Source organism: Adelges cooleyi, unplaced genomic scaffold (genome assembly GCF_023614345.1).
Source record: "Adelges cooleyi isolate 19-005CV unplaced genomic scaffold, UGA_ACOO_1.1 ACOO_flye_CR_arks_rails_tigmint_CR_PRNA_1, whole genome shotgun sequence".
NCBI classification, from domain to species: Eukaryota; Metazoa; Arthropoda; class Insecta; order Hemiptera; family Adelgidae; genus Adelges; species Adelges cooleyi.
The window spans coordinates 8,046,406-8,065,045 of NW_026095751.1; the positions used below are offsets into that span (position 1 = coordinate 8,046,406).

An 18,640-nucleotide genomic window follows, 5' to 3' on the forward strand; every position below is an offset into this window, starting at 1 on the left:
CAGGTTACCTTTTAACCCATACATAAGTGTTAATTGTACAAATATTTTTACATAGCAAGAATAAACTAGGTTTACCCAAGGTATGTCCAACACAAATAACACACTAACACCTACTTGAATTCTAAATTTTGGCACTAAACCCGCTCAAACCTAGATCAAACTCAGGAGAATTGCAAGAGAAATGCGATTGCCGAGCTGAAGGAAACTTTAACTAGTTATTTTATATTTATATTTGGTAATTTATTTTTATATATTTTAATTTATACTTCTTAGTTTTTTCTTGGTTTTACACAATGAAACTCTAAATCACGCATTTTTACCATTCGCATTTCAGTGTTAAATTTGTTATTTTTTACCTGTATTCAAGACTTGAAAAATGTTCAAGAACTGCGAAGGCCATCATCATTAAAATACTTATTTCACATTTTTTAGGAAATTTTGGCTATAGCGAAAAATTGACAAAAACAAGTGTGTCTTGGTATTTGTGTAGGCATCTATTGAAATGTTTGAACTTTTTTCTAGCATGACCGTAAAACGTTTCAATAATTATAAAGAATAACTATTTTGTACCTATATTAAGATACAATTATTGTATACACTATAATAACTATAATATACACTATTACAGTTTTCTATTAAACTTACCATTTAACGTTGCACGAAAAGGATTGATCGTCTGACCATGATAATTTGATGATATAGTTTTACATTGAAAAAACATTATTTTCGGGCCAAATGAAATAAAGGTTAAAAAATCACGAGTCGAAATTGTTGAGCTTAAGTCATAAATCACAGTTTGGAAAAACCAATTACACTTCTTATTATAGTGTTGCTATAGTTACACTATTTTGATAAAGTGAATACTAAAAAATTAATATAAACTGTAATTTACGTTATTTTGTGATTTAATACTGTTTTTAAAATATACTTTAATTTTTCTTATCAATTAATATTTCTGTAGAATGTACAGGGTGAATGGTTAACTATGAACCAGTCAATAACTTAGAAGATATAAGACGTTGTTATTGTGTATTTTTCAGTATTCAGCACAATTTATCATAACAGAACAAGTGACTTTTAAAAGTAGCTACTGAATATTAATAATTGTACTTTTATTAATCGTAGTATAAGCAGGTAACTTGTAAAAGTGAATGCTAACAATATTACAATTTAATAGTTATATCATTTATATTTCATAAATTTTTAGAATAATTATTAACTCGTTGTCAGTGTTGACTGCTAAAGCATTAAGAAAATTTCTGCCAATTTAGAACCACTTTGTATTGATATGATCAGAATGCTGTTAAAATGTACTCAAATGCCCCAAAATAGAACGTTAACACAGTGAATGCATTTTTTAACAAACAGTTATATTTTTGGTTTACTCGATTTTAACGATAAAGAAGTTTCCTTTTTCTATTTTTGACCCACCAAAGTACCAACCACATACAATTTAAAATGCATACAGATATTAATCGAGTCATCCTTGTGGTTAGGGGAGAAAGAATTCTACCAAGGTCTTCACACCTGTCGTAAAAGGCGACTAACGTGACGTAGTGCCATCCGATAAGCGGCCTTCTGACTGGTCACTTCATCTTGTGACACACCTTCTCCGGCCCGCAATTAGCACCCAGTGCTACTAGTCGGTCCGCAGTCGAAGGGGATCCCTTCGGGGCGAACCACTAAAGCCAAGGAACATCAGATATTAATCGAGTAGGTTACTCTACGAGAAAAAAGTTATTGTGATTTTAGACTAGAAAAAAACACATTTCAACATATCCAAAACGGTAAATTTACGACCGGTCGGTAAAATTTAATAAACAAGACAACTGTGGCATCCATAAAAGCCACCATTATAAAGACTGTAAACACGGTATACACTTTTTTATCAATATAAAAACAGCTGTAAAATTAATAGGTTTTTGGTTATGTTTATCAATGTCGATAAAATATTATCAATGTAACCACCGTGATTACATAATATATAATATTATATGGTAATAACCGTATTACAATCGTAATTGTCGAAAGTGACTTGTACACGTGTCATTGATTCATAAAAGAGGTTATAATTTCAAGTTTTATGTTAATTTCAGATATTTTATGACTTTTTCGATTTTTACGAAGTAAAACAATTCAAATAAGTACACAATGTAATTCTTTATAAATTTTACATAGATGGTAGACTATTGATAAACGATTGTTCTGTTTTACACTAGTTTTGCGTTCAAGAAAAATACAAAAAGAACTATTTAAGAAAAAAAACTGTATTTTTAATTGCTGATTATAAAATGTTATAGTAAATTAATATCATTAAATTATATATTATTGAAATCGTTATGTTCTGTAGTTTTTAACAGTATATTATTGATCAATGTAACTATTTGCGCAAAGAAGATTTATGAGCACAAAAAGTTTAAATATATAAGTCTCAGAAATATGGGTGATCCATCTAACGTACGACACTCATTTTCTCTGAACTTTATGCTAAGTAGATTAATTTTTATTCAATGATTGCGATTGAATTTTATTTAATGATACATTGACACTTCTAAAACGATGTAGGTATGTACTAAATAAGTACATAGTCAAGGAAAATTCATAGCTCTTTATAGTTTGGTGGCATCTATTTCAGCCACCATCTACAGGACTTAATTTTAAAGTAACATTGATGTTCCCTTAAACAAAAATGATACAAATAAGTTGTAGAATGGTAATAGTATTATAAAAGAACGTTTTAATGAAAAAAACAGTTCTGCCCATCTAGGGTATTTTTACAAGTGCCCTTCATAATACATGCCACAGTACGGTTTTCATAGAGGCCACTAACATATAAAGGGTTAGTATATAAATAGCTAATAACCATTTTTAATTATTTTTCTTAGTTGATCATAATAATTGTTTGATTTTGAATATCGAAATTTTTTTTTTAGTTTTCAAAACGATGAGGTATTGTGTTTTTATTTTTATGATGTTTTGCGCAATGTCTCACTTTAAACGAGTAAGTATATTTGTTTTTACAAGTTTGATAAACAATTAGTTTTTTTATCGTATTCATTTGGTAGTTTGTGTTTTTATATGTTTGACCTATTTTTTTTGTTTTGGAGTACTGTATGTTTACATATATTATTTTGAATGCTTATTTTATATATTTGTATTTTATCATCGTTGAAGTGTTCACAATGCCTTTATTTTACATATTGTAATTACATTGCTATTTTTCGTTTAATGCATGATAACTATAAGTTATCAACTAACAGTTTTGGTATCCTCTTGCTATACGAAAGCCAACAATATATAGGTACTATTTGCTTACGCATATAATATGAGTTTAAAAATATGAAGCATATTTATTCCTTTTTCATGCTACTGACCAGTTTTATTACATATTTCTAAATTTAATAGGCAAACTAAATATGCATATTGATTGTGCTACTTTGATTGAATTCGGTTAATTCAACAATTCAAATCGAAGAAAAAATAATATTTTTATAAAACATACTTTATCGTCACTAGTTTTTGATAAAATAAAAACTTTTAAACTAATATATATACTATGCGGAGTCGATATTATATCAACAACAAATAATGCAGTAAAAAACAATTTTGTGTAAAACGCGTAATAAAACATATTTATGCTACTAACCAATCTCTAAAAAAAAATTATGCGAATTGCCATTACTAAAACCTCCTTCCATTTTCTTTCCATTATTATTTATGTTGTTTCTGTTTTTATATATTTATACTCTAATTTTTAATTTATGAATTTTATTGTATACCCTCGCATTAATTTGGACAGTGAGATCAAACTCAACAAAATATACCAAAAATCCTTGCCCCTAGAAGTGTTAGAAACTGTTTCTTTTTTTTAATTTTTCAGTGTAGTTTAATATTTAATCTCTGAATATTAGAATAAATTCATTAAAGATTATTTTTAACTTAAATCATTTTAGGTAATATAATATGAATTTCATGTTCCGTCGCACAGGCTGAACCAGTGATCCAATAAGTAATCTAAAAACAGATTTGAATTCGTCTCAAAGTGTACTTGAGATCGGTCAGCGTACTTTTTTGATATCTTAATCCTACTATGTAAAAAACAAGTTTGAACATTATACAAAAATTCCAAATATGAAATCAAATTTGGAAAGGGTTAAAATTAAAAATTGAAAAAAGTACTCTGACCGATCCTATACGAATACGTTTTTAAATTGCTTATCGGATCACTGGTTCAGTCTGTGCAATAAAAAAAAAAATGATGTGTTTTGACTGAAAACCCCGACTGCATGCAATCCCCTTAACATTTTAAATTAAGAATAATGTACTAACAATATTGACTGTTTCGGATAACTATTTTTAAAGTTATTGAAGTTTCAAGTTTGGGGCAGGAGGAAAGGTGGAGTGTATTTTTATTTTTATCTGTACGCATTACCCAGCCGCACTTCCCCTCCCGTCCTAACTTTTAAACTCATAATTAATAAGTTAATATATTATATACTAATGTACATAATATATGAACTAATTAATTTAGGTTGCAAAAGTTGCTATCAAAAAAACTAAATTGGGTAAAACAAAAAAAAATGTGAAAAATTGAGATCACGTTTTATAAAAACATTATAAAAAATAAATTCAACTATTGATTAAACCTAGTGAGATATTGACTGGTTCATGATAAAATAATCGCCTCAGTATGTATAAACTATACATATATTATATATTTATATATGTATATAGGTATATATAATCACTATTATGTACCCATATGCTTGAGGTTTTTAAAAAAATTTGTGGTTTTTTTTTAAATTTCAGCATTACTGTAAAATTTAGATATTGTAGGTAAGCTATATAGGAATTAATAATTCACACTAAAAAAAAAGGTAAAAATTGAAACTGTAGTTTGTTTTATAATATTTTTTGAAATTGATACACATATATTATATTTTATTTTTTCCAATTTTGTATGTGATTTAATTTTTCAGATACATTTTTTTTAAGAAGTATTATTTCAAATTATTTAGTAGAGAAATGCTTATTTACCTATCTAGAAATAACATTATTTTATGGACTAATTAAAATACTTGTATGGGAGAGCCATAACTAAGGAAGTTTCATCTTCTGTATTAAGAAAAAAGTAAGGAATTAAAATTACTAATATTAAATAACGGTGAAGCAATGTCGACGGATGGGATGGATGGAGAGGAGTAGTGGTCTCGAAAAAGGACCTAAATGGCCTGTATATTAAGCCAATACAAATTATTGTAATTAGTGTGCTAATATACTAATAATTTTGTAGAAATGCCAATATGCTCTGCCCTTTTTCACCATGGTTTTCGTTATTTACAAAACGTATAAAATGGATAAATTGTTTGAATGACTGCAAGACAACACTTCCATGACGTATGACACAAGTGCTGTCGGGCGGGGGTGTAACATCAGCACTTGTTGCGTATGGTACTGTAGTTTCCATACTCATGAACAATCCTAAGAGTCGACATGTGTGTTCAAAACCCTTGTTGTAGGTATCCAGGTCTAAAAAAAAAAGTTTTTAAAAGTTATCCAAATTTAGCTTACTGCACTGAAAAAAATACATATATGGACAAACTAAAATTAAGGTTAATCTATTATCCATCTTATATCCTCACCCACGAGAAAAAGTGTATTGAGTTCTTATGATAGTTAATTTTAGTATGGAAATTCAAACAACTATTTAAATTATTAAATTAAATTGCGAAGTCCTTACTAGCAAATTAAATATTTTAAAATCATAAAAAATTATATTGGTGAAGTAGTTTTGGATCACATCACTCTATTGCACACAACCTTGTTTATGATTTAGTAATTTTATTCATCAACGCAATTAAGTAACTTATGTTACTCAATTAACTCATCGTTTATGAAAAGGGTCAATTAAACCTTGTACTGTTGGTTGAACAATAAATTAAACAAATTGATATTCATAAATTGAAGTAATAGCGAATGAGATATTGTTTTTAAGTACAATTAAAATAAAACTTTCAGTTTTGTAAAGTGTTTGTAAAAATATGTTGAATTTTATAATTACCTGAAGTTTCGAGTAATATTTTTTGCAGTTGAATCTCGGATAAGAGCTCTAAAGTTTAAAACAAAATTAATTTTTACATATGTCTATTGTTATGGCAAAATTAATAGGTATACATATTATGATCTATTATTCTAGATTATCAATGATATTGTACAAACTAAATTAATATATAATCATATTGTTCGTATAGGAGACTCTTTTGAGAAATATTATTAACACAAGTTGCGTTATTTGAGCTTATTATCCTCATCAATCCTCGACTTCACCACTATTGATAATTCTTGGAGTTCTTCGGTAAAAAACATTTTTTAAAAATACAATACACACAAAGGCCACTAATTAGAACCATTTTTTATAGAGATTATAGTTCATAAATATAAATTACCTTATAGTCAGGCAAATGGCAAGTACAACAAAACCATTAAATGTATAGTATTAATAATTTTAAGTATGTCTTACTGGCGTTAATATGTGCGCCAATGAGTATGTCTGTAATAAATTATGTATAAAAAATGCAAGTCTTGAAATTAAACAAAATATTTTGTAAACGAAATATGTACTGACTTGTATTTTCAAGCTCCGATCGAAAGAAATCTAAATCTGTAAGAAAGTTGAATATTTATTTTGTTTAGTTTTTTGTTAAAGTTAAAACAAGTACCTTGAGTGGTCACTTGTAAAAACGAATTACATACCTTTAGTTGCCAAAACATTAAGAATAGTACACAGGAGTAACACATAAATCACTCCCATTTTTGTCTGCAAATAATAATACAAATTAAAACATGTCATAATAGACGGAGATATACTTACAATAAAATCTAAACATTTATTGTAGGGTTGCTTATGTTAATTGTTTAACTCCGTGTGGGATTATTTCTTTATCAATATATTAATGTATAACTAGATCAAACAACTACATTACAACAACATTATTAGAATAATACAAGAAAAAATAGAAATAGAATGGCAGAACACGTGGCAACAATCAAACACAAAGCTAATTGAAATAAAAAACATTATCAAAAGATGGCCAAAAAGCAGAAAAATCGAAGTCATATAAAACAGACTCAGAATTGGACACAAAAACTTACCCATGTGTACATTTTAAAAAAAGAAGACAAGCCAGTATGTCAACCCCGCGGCACCTCTCTCACGGTCAAATACGTATTAACAGAATGCAGAAAATACGATGACTTTAAAAGAATTAACCAGCAACCTGACCATCTATGGGAAATCCTAGGACCATAAGTATACCGACCTATTACCGGCATATTAGAATCGAAAATTGTTAATTTATTTCACAAGATTTTTTCCAGTAAAATAACATTGTAAGGTGTCTTTGGGCAAACTTGGCTTTTTTAATAATGGATCAATAAATTTATTTTATCATTACGGTTCCGCAAAACTACCGCAAAGCAACAATTTTTCATTTAGGTCCCCAATAATTTTGTATAATAATTGGCAATTTAGTTCGGTGTGTCTGGGCAAGTTTGGCTTTGTTATATTATATTATTCTAGAAATATCGATTTACTGAGCGGGTATATACTATCGCCTATACTTGTCCTAGTGTAAACAATTATAATTCTTACCGAGTTATTACAAAACATTAGATTGTATAGAAAATGTATAACGATACTATTTTCTTAACTGTGACACATTAATGAATGAAGAAGAATTTTGTTTATTTATTAAGAGATCGGAAAGTATGGACAGAGTAATGAAAAATTTGGTAACTGGAATATATGATACATCTAGGCAAAAACCCATTTGATAAGTATATTTATTGATTTTAATACAAAATTTGTGTTTGACATAATATTTGTAACAATAAGGTAATATCATGCAAGAAAGCTCAAACGTTCAAAAAGACAAATACTGAAACATGTTACATTCAAAAAACCGTTTGTTTTTCATAAGAAATAAAAAATTATGGTAAAACTTAAAAAATTGTATTTGTAAAATTCAACAGTTCTTGTAACGGAGTAACTTAAACAATTTGTGAAGCTAACACTGTTAGCTTAACAGCCATTTGTCTTTTGTCTCCATTACTTCGAGTTCTTATACACTAAGTTAAGTGTATAGTATGTCAACAAACACATTAAAATAAAATAAACTAAATATAAAAAAATGTCGATATACATAAACTCCTCATTCCCTAGCGAGCGAACTCAAATTAAATCAGATTTAGAAGTAGTAGTATCAAAAATAAAATGAAAATAACCACTGATAATATGTTACATCTATATTTCTAACCAAAAAACATTTTCTTGCAATGACATCGAAAGTATTATATAGAAAATACCCTCTCTTTACACTATTGCAGGGGGATTTTAACAAAATATGGGATACCGGTAAAATACCGGACAGCTAGAAAAACGGAAATGTAGTAACGATACAAAAACCTGGGGAAAATAAATTGCATTTTAAATGTTATGGACCTATTAAATTAATTAACACCATGTGTAAAATGTTAGAAAAATTTATAAAGTTTAGATTGGTCTGGTACCTTAAGCACATACAATATTTCAGCTATATTCAAAGTGGATTTAGGAAATATAAGTCAACTTAAAATTCTCTTAGTAAGATAAAAGATGATATAAATTTTACTCAACAGGTTAAGCAAAAATTTGGACTAATTGGGTAGCTTAAACATAGCCAAAGCTTATAACAAAACATGGAGACACTAAATCAAAAGAGAACTATCCAAAGTAATAAACAAAGAAAAAATGTTTAAATTTGTCGAAAGTTTCCTTCAAATTAGAACATTTCAGGTCAAAGGGGAAAATTGCTGTTCGGATAAATATATTTGGGAGAATGGAGTCCCTCAAGGATCGACACTACCTGTAACTCTTTTTTTAGTTTGTGAAACAATGTATCTAATACTATCTCGGCACCAATACAGGCAACGTTATTTACCGACGACTTATATATTTCTTGTAAAAGCAAAAGAATTAAAACAGTGAGACACTTCTTACAGGATACATTAGACCAACTTTCTAATTGGACACTTAACTCAGGATTTCAATTCTCCTCCAAAAAATCAAAATGTATAAACTTTACTAAAAATCGTAAAACTGTAAAGCTATCATTAAAAATGGCCAACAAGGAAACCGAACAAGTCACAGTAATAAAAATATTAGGTCCAACTTACAACCAAAAAAATTCATGGCTACAACATAAATCAGCTAAAAATGTATTTAAATCGAAACTTAAACTTAATCAAAATGATATCAAACACCATTTTGGGTGCAGATACTTTAATTTCAAAAATAATGTACAGAGCCATTATTCGGTCCAAGATAGACTATGGAGTGATAATATTATATAAGTGTGAATCGAACTATCTTAAACAAATAGAAAGCAAACACAATAGTGAGATACGTCTCTTCTTTACACGTTCAAACTATTAAGAACAAATAACCCAACATTAAACTACAACCAATCAAGAATTTACCAAGCCATACTTTATAGAATAAACCTTGAAAATATTACTCAAATAGAATGGCATAAAACTATACCTTGGACAACCAAACAAACAATAATTGAATACTACTGGATAATCCATCGCCCGGGTGTTTTTTACACAGGTTGGATCCGATTATTTGCGTGGTTCAATAGGTAATACACTAAAGGATTCTTAAGATAAAAGCGGATAATGTGGACTGTATAGATGGTAGGATGGCACTTACAATAATATTGAAAACGAATGCGGAATTAAAATAAGTAAAATATGTACTTAAACATAAAACACAAAACGAACAGAAAATGATTAATCAATGGGGAGAAATCTTATAAATTAATGCCACACGGCGCAGTAACCTAAAAACTTCTAAATTTATATTAACAATAAGATATTTATCGACTATTTGAAGATTTGTCTTGTAACCTATGCTCAACCCAATGATGGCCACTAGGATAACAGATATGTAGCTGACGAGTACACACACGCGAACTAGAACACGCTAAGGTGTAGGCGAGTCGCAGGGCGATTAAACTATATGTACAAGGGTGCAGGTGAATAATGCACTGGGGTGCACGCGAAATATATGCACAAGAGTGCAGGCAAATCGCATGACGATTAAAACTATACGAACGACTATTACTAAAATAACAACATAGGACCATCGAGTAAGGTCTAAGATGACGGGATGTACATCAGCGAGCGAATAAACGACCGGTAGGCACAATGGTCAACGAAACATAGGATTACTGACAAAGACGAGCTGCGTTACATCAGCGTTCTCTCTCGTCCAACCGGGGGTGGTGGCACAAGCAGTGTTGCCGGTTCACCACATAATAATAAAAAGAGAGCATGTATGCTATTGTAACATTGTACCATAGCATACAATGTTACCATTTTTGAAGTTCGTTATTATTACTTAAACAATTGCAATGATGGAAATACTAACTGCTTCAGTGGTTTTCATACATGTACAGTGTGATTATTTTATCATGGGCCACTTAATATCTCACTTAGCTCAATTAATACATTTTTTTTTTTTCATAGTGTCTTCAAAAATGTGTTCTCGATTTTCCATAAAATTTTATATCTCCAACTGCTTTTAAACTTAGTTTTTTTGTTAGCAAATTTTAAAACATAAACTTTAACACATGCATTTCATTAACTTTTTAAATTGAGAATAATGTACTAAACGTTTTGACTGGTTGATAACAAGTTTTGGATTACTATTTTAAAGTACTTAAACAATAATAATAACAATATGAGTACCCAACAATTTCTGGTGATATTATTCAGTTAGTGCAAAACACTTGTTTAAAAAATACATGTTTTTTTTGTGTTCAAGATGTAAACATCAAAGAGTGACTACGGCTAGAGGAGGAGCTAAAATATATATCATGTAAGTATAATATGGTATACAACTAAACAAATGCTGAAAGTCCTACACTACAATACTAAAAAACTATTTACATCTATTCTAAATACTCCGTCCCTACTGTTTTTATTCCATTATGCCTTGAACCAACTTTACTGGCTTACTAGGATAAAATCACTTTCAAATAAACGCTTTTATACGTACTATGATATGCGTAGTTGAGTGGACCAAAAACAATTTTTTTTACTTTTTCTCTTGACATTATGTTCCTTGGGAGTAAAATAATATTTCCCTATTTTTTAAAATTTATAAAATTATTTATAAAGGTTACGAGCATCAAAAAATTTTTTTTTTCTTTTTTAAGGTAGACTTATCAATTTTAAGCAAATGTGGCTTGTATACGAAATCATCAATAGAATAAGAGGAATAAATCAGTATTTTTTTTTTTTTACAAAAAAAACTTCTATCCAACTAATTTAGGCCTTAGAATGTAAAATTTTCTAAAATATTTTTAACTTATTCCTCATTTAGTTGCAAAGAATTCCGATATACTTACATAACACATTATATTAACAATAGATCAGAATAAAAACCAAAGAACAAGTTTTGAATATATATATCTAGTTTTTTTGGTTTTTTTTTTTAAATAATTTTTTTTCTGATATATTGATAGAATAATGTGTTATGTTTTTGTATATAAAATTTATGTATTTCTACATAAAGATTTTTTTTATTTTAAAAAATAATATCGTTTTTTGTTAATTATTTGTAGAAACAATGAACTAAAAAAAAAATATATTTGTTAAGTAACAGTATTCAAAACTTGTTTTTTGTTTTTTTTTAATCATATTTTTTTCTGATCTATTGTTAGAATAATGTGTTATGTAAGTATATCGGAATTCTTTGCAACTAAATGAGGCATAAGTTAAAAATAATATTTTAGGGTACTATTTAGAGTATAATATATATATCAATGATTTAGCAAATTCCAAATTCTAAGGCTTAAATTAGTTGGATAGAAGTTTTTTTTGTAAAAAAAAAAAAAAAATAATGGTTTATTACTCTTTTTTTAATGATGATTTTGTATACAAGCAACATTTGTTTAATATTGATATTTATACCTTAAAAAAATTAAAAACTAAAAAAAAAAGGGAAATATTGTTATACCCCCCCAAGGAACAAAATGTCAAGAGAAGAACAAAAAAAATTAGTTTTGGTCCATCCTAATGCGTAGTTATAACCAGTGTTTTGCATCATTATAATAAAAGATATATAAATAATCTTCTAGATGACAAATTATTCAAATAAAAATTTTTCGTTTAAAAATGTATTTGAATAATTTTTAAAAATAGTATTTAAATTGTCAGTAAGTATTTTTTTACACCTGAAGTAGTGTCACTGGACTCAAGTCGTCCAGTTTTGTAAAAAAAATTATTTTACTTATTGCTCATATTAATACAGATTGTAAATATTTCCAATAAAAAATAAAAATAAAACATTTTTTTAAATAAATATATTTAAAAATATTATTTAATATACATTTAGTAAATTTTGTATTCAGAAAAAATATAAACCCAGTAAATATAAGAAAACAATTTTGTATATTACTTACTAAATAATTGCAATGATAGTTATACTGGCTTCTTTAATGGTTTTTCTACGACTGATCGAATGGCTTATATTTTGTCGACCTAAACAATAAAATCTAGATGTATTTTGCAGAATTGTTTTTGCGAATTTGTTAACACAAGAAACATATGTCATTTTTGGTTTCGAGCAACTTATTTATATTTACATTACTCTGAAGTATAATACGAAGTAAAGTATAATATTACATTTACTCAATATTTTAGTAGTATGAGTAATAGTAAGGGCGGGGTCTCAGCGGAGCTCTATGTACACAATTAACTTACAAATAAATTCGTACAAACGATCGTCGCCAATGAACACGCAAAATAAAAACTATGAGATTCGAATGTTTTTTAACCCAAGAGAAAAATATAGAATCAAGTTTTTATAGGGGTTATAGTTTTTTTTAAACCTAAATTAGGAAAACCATTGTAATTTTAATGTGGTTAATTACATTGTATACACTCAGATACGGAAATTGAATTAATTATCCGTATTTTATCAAATTAAACATGTATATTTTTTAACTATTTCAGACAAATCTGAATTTTTTGTTGAACCTAGAATTATACCTAGATAATTAAACGATGACATAGCGCATTTAAGTGTATTGATAAAAATCATTGTTAATGTGTAGATAGTAAAGAAAGTTCATAATGTTTTTTACCCAATTATTAGGAGGTTGTTTTCCTTCTTTTGTGTAAACTGGATCTTCCCAAACATAGTAGTCTGTGAATGGTGGAATTTTTTTCACAGATTTCAAAAACCATTCATGCAAATGACTCGAGTGATTTGGCACAAAATCCAACAAAACTTTTATTCCTAAGATTACATTTCTTATATTAATATATTAAAGCATATGTGTATCAACAGTATTACAAATAAACAAAAAAGTTAGCGTTGGTTGTGTAACAACGGGTTAAGAGGTATTAAAGCGGAAAATTAGCACTTCGAAAAGGTCCAAATTGAGCTTAACTAGGGGAATCAACATAATAAAGCTGGGTTACTAATTTATTTATTTCTATTTTTTTTTTATAAATATTTTTGGGCAAACTAAAAAAATAATGCTTACCGGCGTTATGGTATGTATTAAGTAAGCGATCAAAATCTGCTAAAGTTTCAAAGACTTTTTCAGTTTGCTTAAAATTTGATATGTCATAACCAAAGTCAAACTGTGGTGATTCGAATATCGGAGAAAGCCAAATGGCACCAATGCCTAAATCTTTTAAGTAGTTTACTTTTTGAGTTACTCCTAAAAAAATGTATTTAATTATATCACTAAAATTCACCATAGTTTAATTAATAGTTTACCAATGCCACATCGCCTAAAATTAATCAAATTATGAACTGTACATTTTTAATGCATTTTTGTATTAAATAAATAAATAGTATGACCAAATATAACTATTAATAGATGAAAACAAACAATTACACCGTTGTCTTTTTGTAAAAACCATCTCATATTTTATAAAGTTATACATAATAATGGGATGCGAACAAGCGTTGGAGTTCAACAAAAATCTATCGGTAATTAAAACTATTTTCAACAAGAAAGCAAATATTTGAACTGGCTATCCTGTCTTTTTTTTAAATTAAATTGTTTCATGAATTTAAAAAATAGCTTATTAATAAAATACACTGTTTACTATAATATGTACTTACCGTTTAAATCACCAATGCCATCACGGTTGGTATCTTTAAATGATCTCATATAAACCTGATAGATGATACCGGTTTGCCACCAATCTAATCCGTTTGTATTATTGTAGGCTTTATAGATATTCTCGGAATAGACAACATTGCGTGTGATTGCCAACCCCAAAAACAAAAAAATACGAATCATTTTAGTTTTCAAAATAATACAATATAATATAATTTTATACTATAGCAGCTGTAATAAGCGTTTGGATTTTTATTGATAACTGTTATGGTTGCATAATACAATTTATTCTTATATTCCGTTTTTTAATCCCAAATTGTACTACTTTTAAATCTTCAACCTAGCCCATTATTTAGTATAATTTATTACTACAATAAAATTATTTGTTGCCATTATTTGAGGATTAGGTAGATTACATAGTATGTTATTATGACTGAAAAGAAAAAACGGTAATTTGGCTTAGTTGACTCACGATAACAACTTAACATTGTTTAAATCACTAAATTAGATACACTTAATAATGTATATTGTCATAAGTATTTTAGGCTGATTTAATAATTATTAATTTGTCTATCTATGATATGTCTATCGACAGCACTATGATCTGCTATACGATTACCCTACATTCTGACAATAATATCTATCAAAGACTATACAGGTTAATAGTTGTTATCTAAATTCCAAGTTGTCTGTTAATCCCTGCTTCCCTACCTCACCATTATCTCGCATAATCTATACTTTTTTTATCTTTTTATTTTAATTTTAAAATAACATTTACAACCTGTACATAAAAAATATACAATTAGAAAATATGCTAACAATGTGATAAATGACTTGTAGACTATGAGTAGGGAAGCTATCCAGTGATAGGGCTCTTAATCTATACTTAATCTAAAAGACCAGCACAAAAAAAAAAAGCATTCGGATTGACATTGTTATATGTTATTTGACCGAGATGGTTATTTATGAGTGACTAGAAAAGTGACTAGTTAACGCCATTCTTTCACAGACCGACTTGAGTGAAAATACCCTTCTCCGACTTCTTCAAATTCCCTTATTATTATTTTTCGTTTTTTTTAAGAAGCGTTTTAACATTTAATTTCGCCTTTTTATATAATGACACTTACATATAGAGATCTCGCTAACTCCCGCTTGATATTTTTCATTTATTTTCATATCCGCTCGATAAGGTCGAATAAAATAATTATCGCTAAATGGTTTAAAAAAAACAATTATTTATAAATTAATATCAAAAGTATTTGTTGTCTGTATAGCGAATGAAACTTTTGTTGTTTTATTTAATTTATTATAATACTGCACAGCACAACAGTCATCGCCGATGAAGCACTAGTCATATTTTTATATATAAGTAAAAAAACAAACTTTATGGCCATTTCTAGTGTACATATGCCGTACCGGAAAAAAAAAGTTATATGAAACATGGATGAATAATGTGCCCAAACTTTGTTCTTAGAACTAAAACACAATTAGTGTACATCAATAATGTCGACTTCAGTTTTTATAATGATCACTCTGTATTCGATTTCAGTGTGGGCAATGTTCTTGTGTATAGAGCGTGTTTTTTTAAAACAACTTGTTAGTGGAATTAATGGCACCACTAACAAGGTAGTAGCTTAACGGTCTATTTTTTTTTTAGACATTTATCAATCATAGCATCGTCTCGACACACTCAATAATGTGTGCGCTGATGCACTAGCCAGTGTGTACAATATTATGCACGTCGGCTACAACGCTTACACGTTGCGGAATTATGTCGGGGCATAATATAACACATTATTATTATTATTTATTATATAATATAGTAAAATATATTAAGTAAGTATATACGCTTTTGGCGGACGCACAAACGAATCTCTTTAAACTCGCCTAGCCGACGAACACATTATACTTACAGCGGCGAACCTTTCCCTCAACTCCGTCCACATGGATATGGTAGGTCCTTTCTCCCCGTCATCGTTCTACGTTTTTCGACCGCCGTTTTTTCCTATTACATGTGTGTAATAATTATTACCCGTTCCGTGGGGTATTTTTTTTTCTCCAAAACGATAGAAATAAAATGTGTTACAAAAATAAAAAACGGCTACTATTACTTCTACTACTTTATTACTGCTTCCCCGTCCATCGCGGGTCGACCTGTTGTTTACAGATTTCAGCTCCTCACGCGACACGCACATAAAATAATGCCCACATTTATTATGTGTGTTAACAAAATAAATAAAAACCCTAACAATCATTGGGAAACTTATACCTTCTTATAACCTTGCACATACTCGTATTATATGTATTATATATTTTTTGGCTTCCACAGATATTGCTGACGCTTTATCACAACATGTCTTATGTTTTATATAGTTTCAAGTTTTAAGTTTGAACCATACATCTGTGCAACAAGTGCAAGCATTTTTTTGTAATTTGGGAGGACACACTATTGGCAAGGAATGTACAGAAAAAAAAACAACTCGGTGTCTTGACCCGAACCAAAGAAAGATTTTTAATAATTTCCAAGTTGGAGTATTTCTCATTTGATTAAAACGTCCAAAAGCAATGCGTAGCTGGAGTATTAATAGTTCTTAAACCCCAATGATTGATCCCTCGAACGTTTTGGTAATAGCCTTAGGATAGTTTTGAAGAACCCGTCGATGGCATTGTGTGCGTCGGATATTTGAAAAGGATATTCCACTTATTGAAAAGGCATTGTCCGTTTCTGGGAAGCTTTACTTTTGAACTTATTGATCTCTACACTGTTCACAGCTATACATGCACACACGAGCAAACATCTTTTCGCTTCTAGGCTTGTTTACGGGAATGGAACTTTTACAATAGGTAGGATGAAGGTTAACAATATACCGAATAGCATTGTACTTAAATGTTTATTCACTTAAAAAATATAGAATTCGTAGATATATGACGTATATCTAAATTAAAATCAATTGTAAAATTGTATTGTAAAATTTCAATAAACAACACATTTTCACAAAAGAATGGCCGATAACCACATTTTTCTAACAACTTATGACTCACAATAAAAAAAAACTGAATATCGACAAAATAACAAATGGCAAAAATTTTAAATGCGTATAAAGATGTATTGAAAAATTGATTTTTTAATGTCATAATATAAACTTTGATAACTACAAACGTTGTTTAGAATTAAAATGTGGTATAGCATAACATGTTTTTGCATTAAATTCAAAGTTAACCATTATTTCCACCAACTATACCGTTAAGTTCAAAGAGAGAGATTGTTGTTTTTTATGTTTAAGATTAATTTTTTTTACCCTGTACGAATAATACGGACTGTAAAACGTTTTGATACGTACCCGTAGATATAATATAATAAATCATTGTCGAAAATATGCTTAAATTAGCCCTAAAACCTCACCTAAAAGCATAATAAACAAAAAATTGCCACCCATCTAGGGAAAAGGTTTTATGATATGTTTGGTCAGTGTAAGAACATTTTCTATAGTTTTACTAGTTTTTTTTTAAATGAACGTTTCAATTTGCTTGCATGGTAGTACCATATTGTCTCAAAACTTATAATAAAATAGCTCAAACATTAGTAAATATTTTACTGGGTTGAACTTTACGTGAAACTGCAAAAGACACCTCTTTAACAATATACATTTTATAATAGTGTGTACTTATGGTTTGTGTTCATACAATTTGTTTGTTTTGAAACCCGACTACCTAAAAACCAATGGAATTTAGAACTCCGTTTTCGCGGCCTTTGAGCAATTATAATCACATAGTATAGTGTATGGAATTTTTATTTTTTATTTAAACGAATATTGTTATTATATGAAGACTAAAAGCATTGATCGTTTGCTAAATATTGTTTTTGGTTTTGTCCCATGTACAGCAAATAAAACAATATAATTTTTTCATATTTCTAGCTTAACATGTGCTTACGAATGTACAATTCGGTCAAAAAATAACTCTTTAAGTATTTAACATGCAAATAAAATAAAACGAAAAACAACTACCTACAAATATTTCCATTTACATATTTATGTTGTTTTTGCCATATCGCACCATATAAAAGACACCCCGAATCGAATCGAATTCTACTGTTCAATCAACTTTGGTACCGAAGACGTACTTCTAGTTCAACAAAGTGTTTGAAAAAAAAAAACCATCATGCATTTCAAAATTGCTGTTATCCTCTGTGCGTTGTACTTCGTGACCATGACACAGGTAAGTATACTTCATAATAATAAAAATTAAAGATGCAATAAAAATAATAATTTTAGTAGTTAATAGTGTGTATTATTATGATTATTGTACTTATCGTACTTTATAGAGCGTCGGAGTCAATCAGGGTCAAGTCAAAAGGATTGTTGATTTAGTAAAAAAAGACGAAAACGCTAAGGACCAAATTACCCCAGAAGACATCAGAAAAGTGTTGACAGAATTGGGCGTGAAGAATTTGG

General features: G+C 28.7%; 1 protein-coding gene across 2 annotated transcripts; it reads right to left on the reverse strand.

The window, feature by feature from the left end:
* Positions 1 to 5,103: 5,103 nt before the first annotated feature.
* On the reverse strand, positions 5,104 to 14,448 carry LOC126833609 (uncharacterized). Of its 2 annotated transcripts, XR_007684982.1 has the most exons (9): positions 14,189 to 14,448; positions 13,599 to 13,778; positions 13,194 to 13,348; positions 12,510 to 12,588; positions 6,754 to 6,817; positions 6,626 to 6,661; positions 6,447 to 6,550; positions 6,062 to 6,109; positions 5,104 to 5,529 (listed from the first exon to the last, which is right to left on the reverse strand). XR_007684982.1 is itself a non-coding variant. In XM_050565044.1 (6 exons), exons 2-6 carry the CDS (start codon positions 6,809 to 6,811, stop codon positions 5,279 to 5,281), a joined length of 423 nt encoding a protein of 140 aa, XP_050421001.1. In that variant the 5' UTR covers positions 6,812 to 6,817; positions 12,510 to 12,582; the 3' UTR covers positions 5,104 to 5,278. The 2 variants fall into 2 exon arrangements, 1 of the variants encoding a protein (XP_050421001.1); XM_050565044.1 differs by lacking the exons at positions 13,194 to 13,348; positions 13,599 to 13,778; positions 14,189 to 14,448 and having other exon boundaries at positions 6,521 to 6,550; positions 12,510 to 12,582.
* Positions 14,449 to 18,640: the final 4,192 nt, after the last annotated feature.

Excerpts from the sequence above, each read along its gene's own strand:
- LOC126833609 (XM_050565044.1), bottom strand. The coding sequence starts at position 6,811 with ATGGGAGTGATTTATGTGTTACTCCTGTGTACTATTCTTAATGTTTTG. Across the intron at positions 6,662-6,753 it reads TAATGTTTTGGCAACTAAAG|ATTTAGATTTCTTTCGATCG; the intron begins GTATGTAATTCG and ends ACTTTCTTACAG. Across the intron at positions 6,551-6,625 it reads ATCGGAGCTTGAAAATACAA|ACATACTCATTGGCGCACAT; the intron begins GTCAGTACATAT and ends AATTTATTACAG.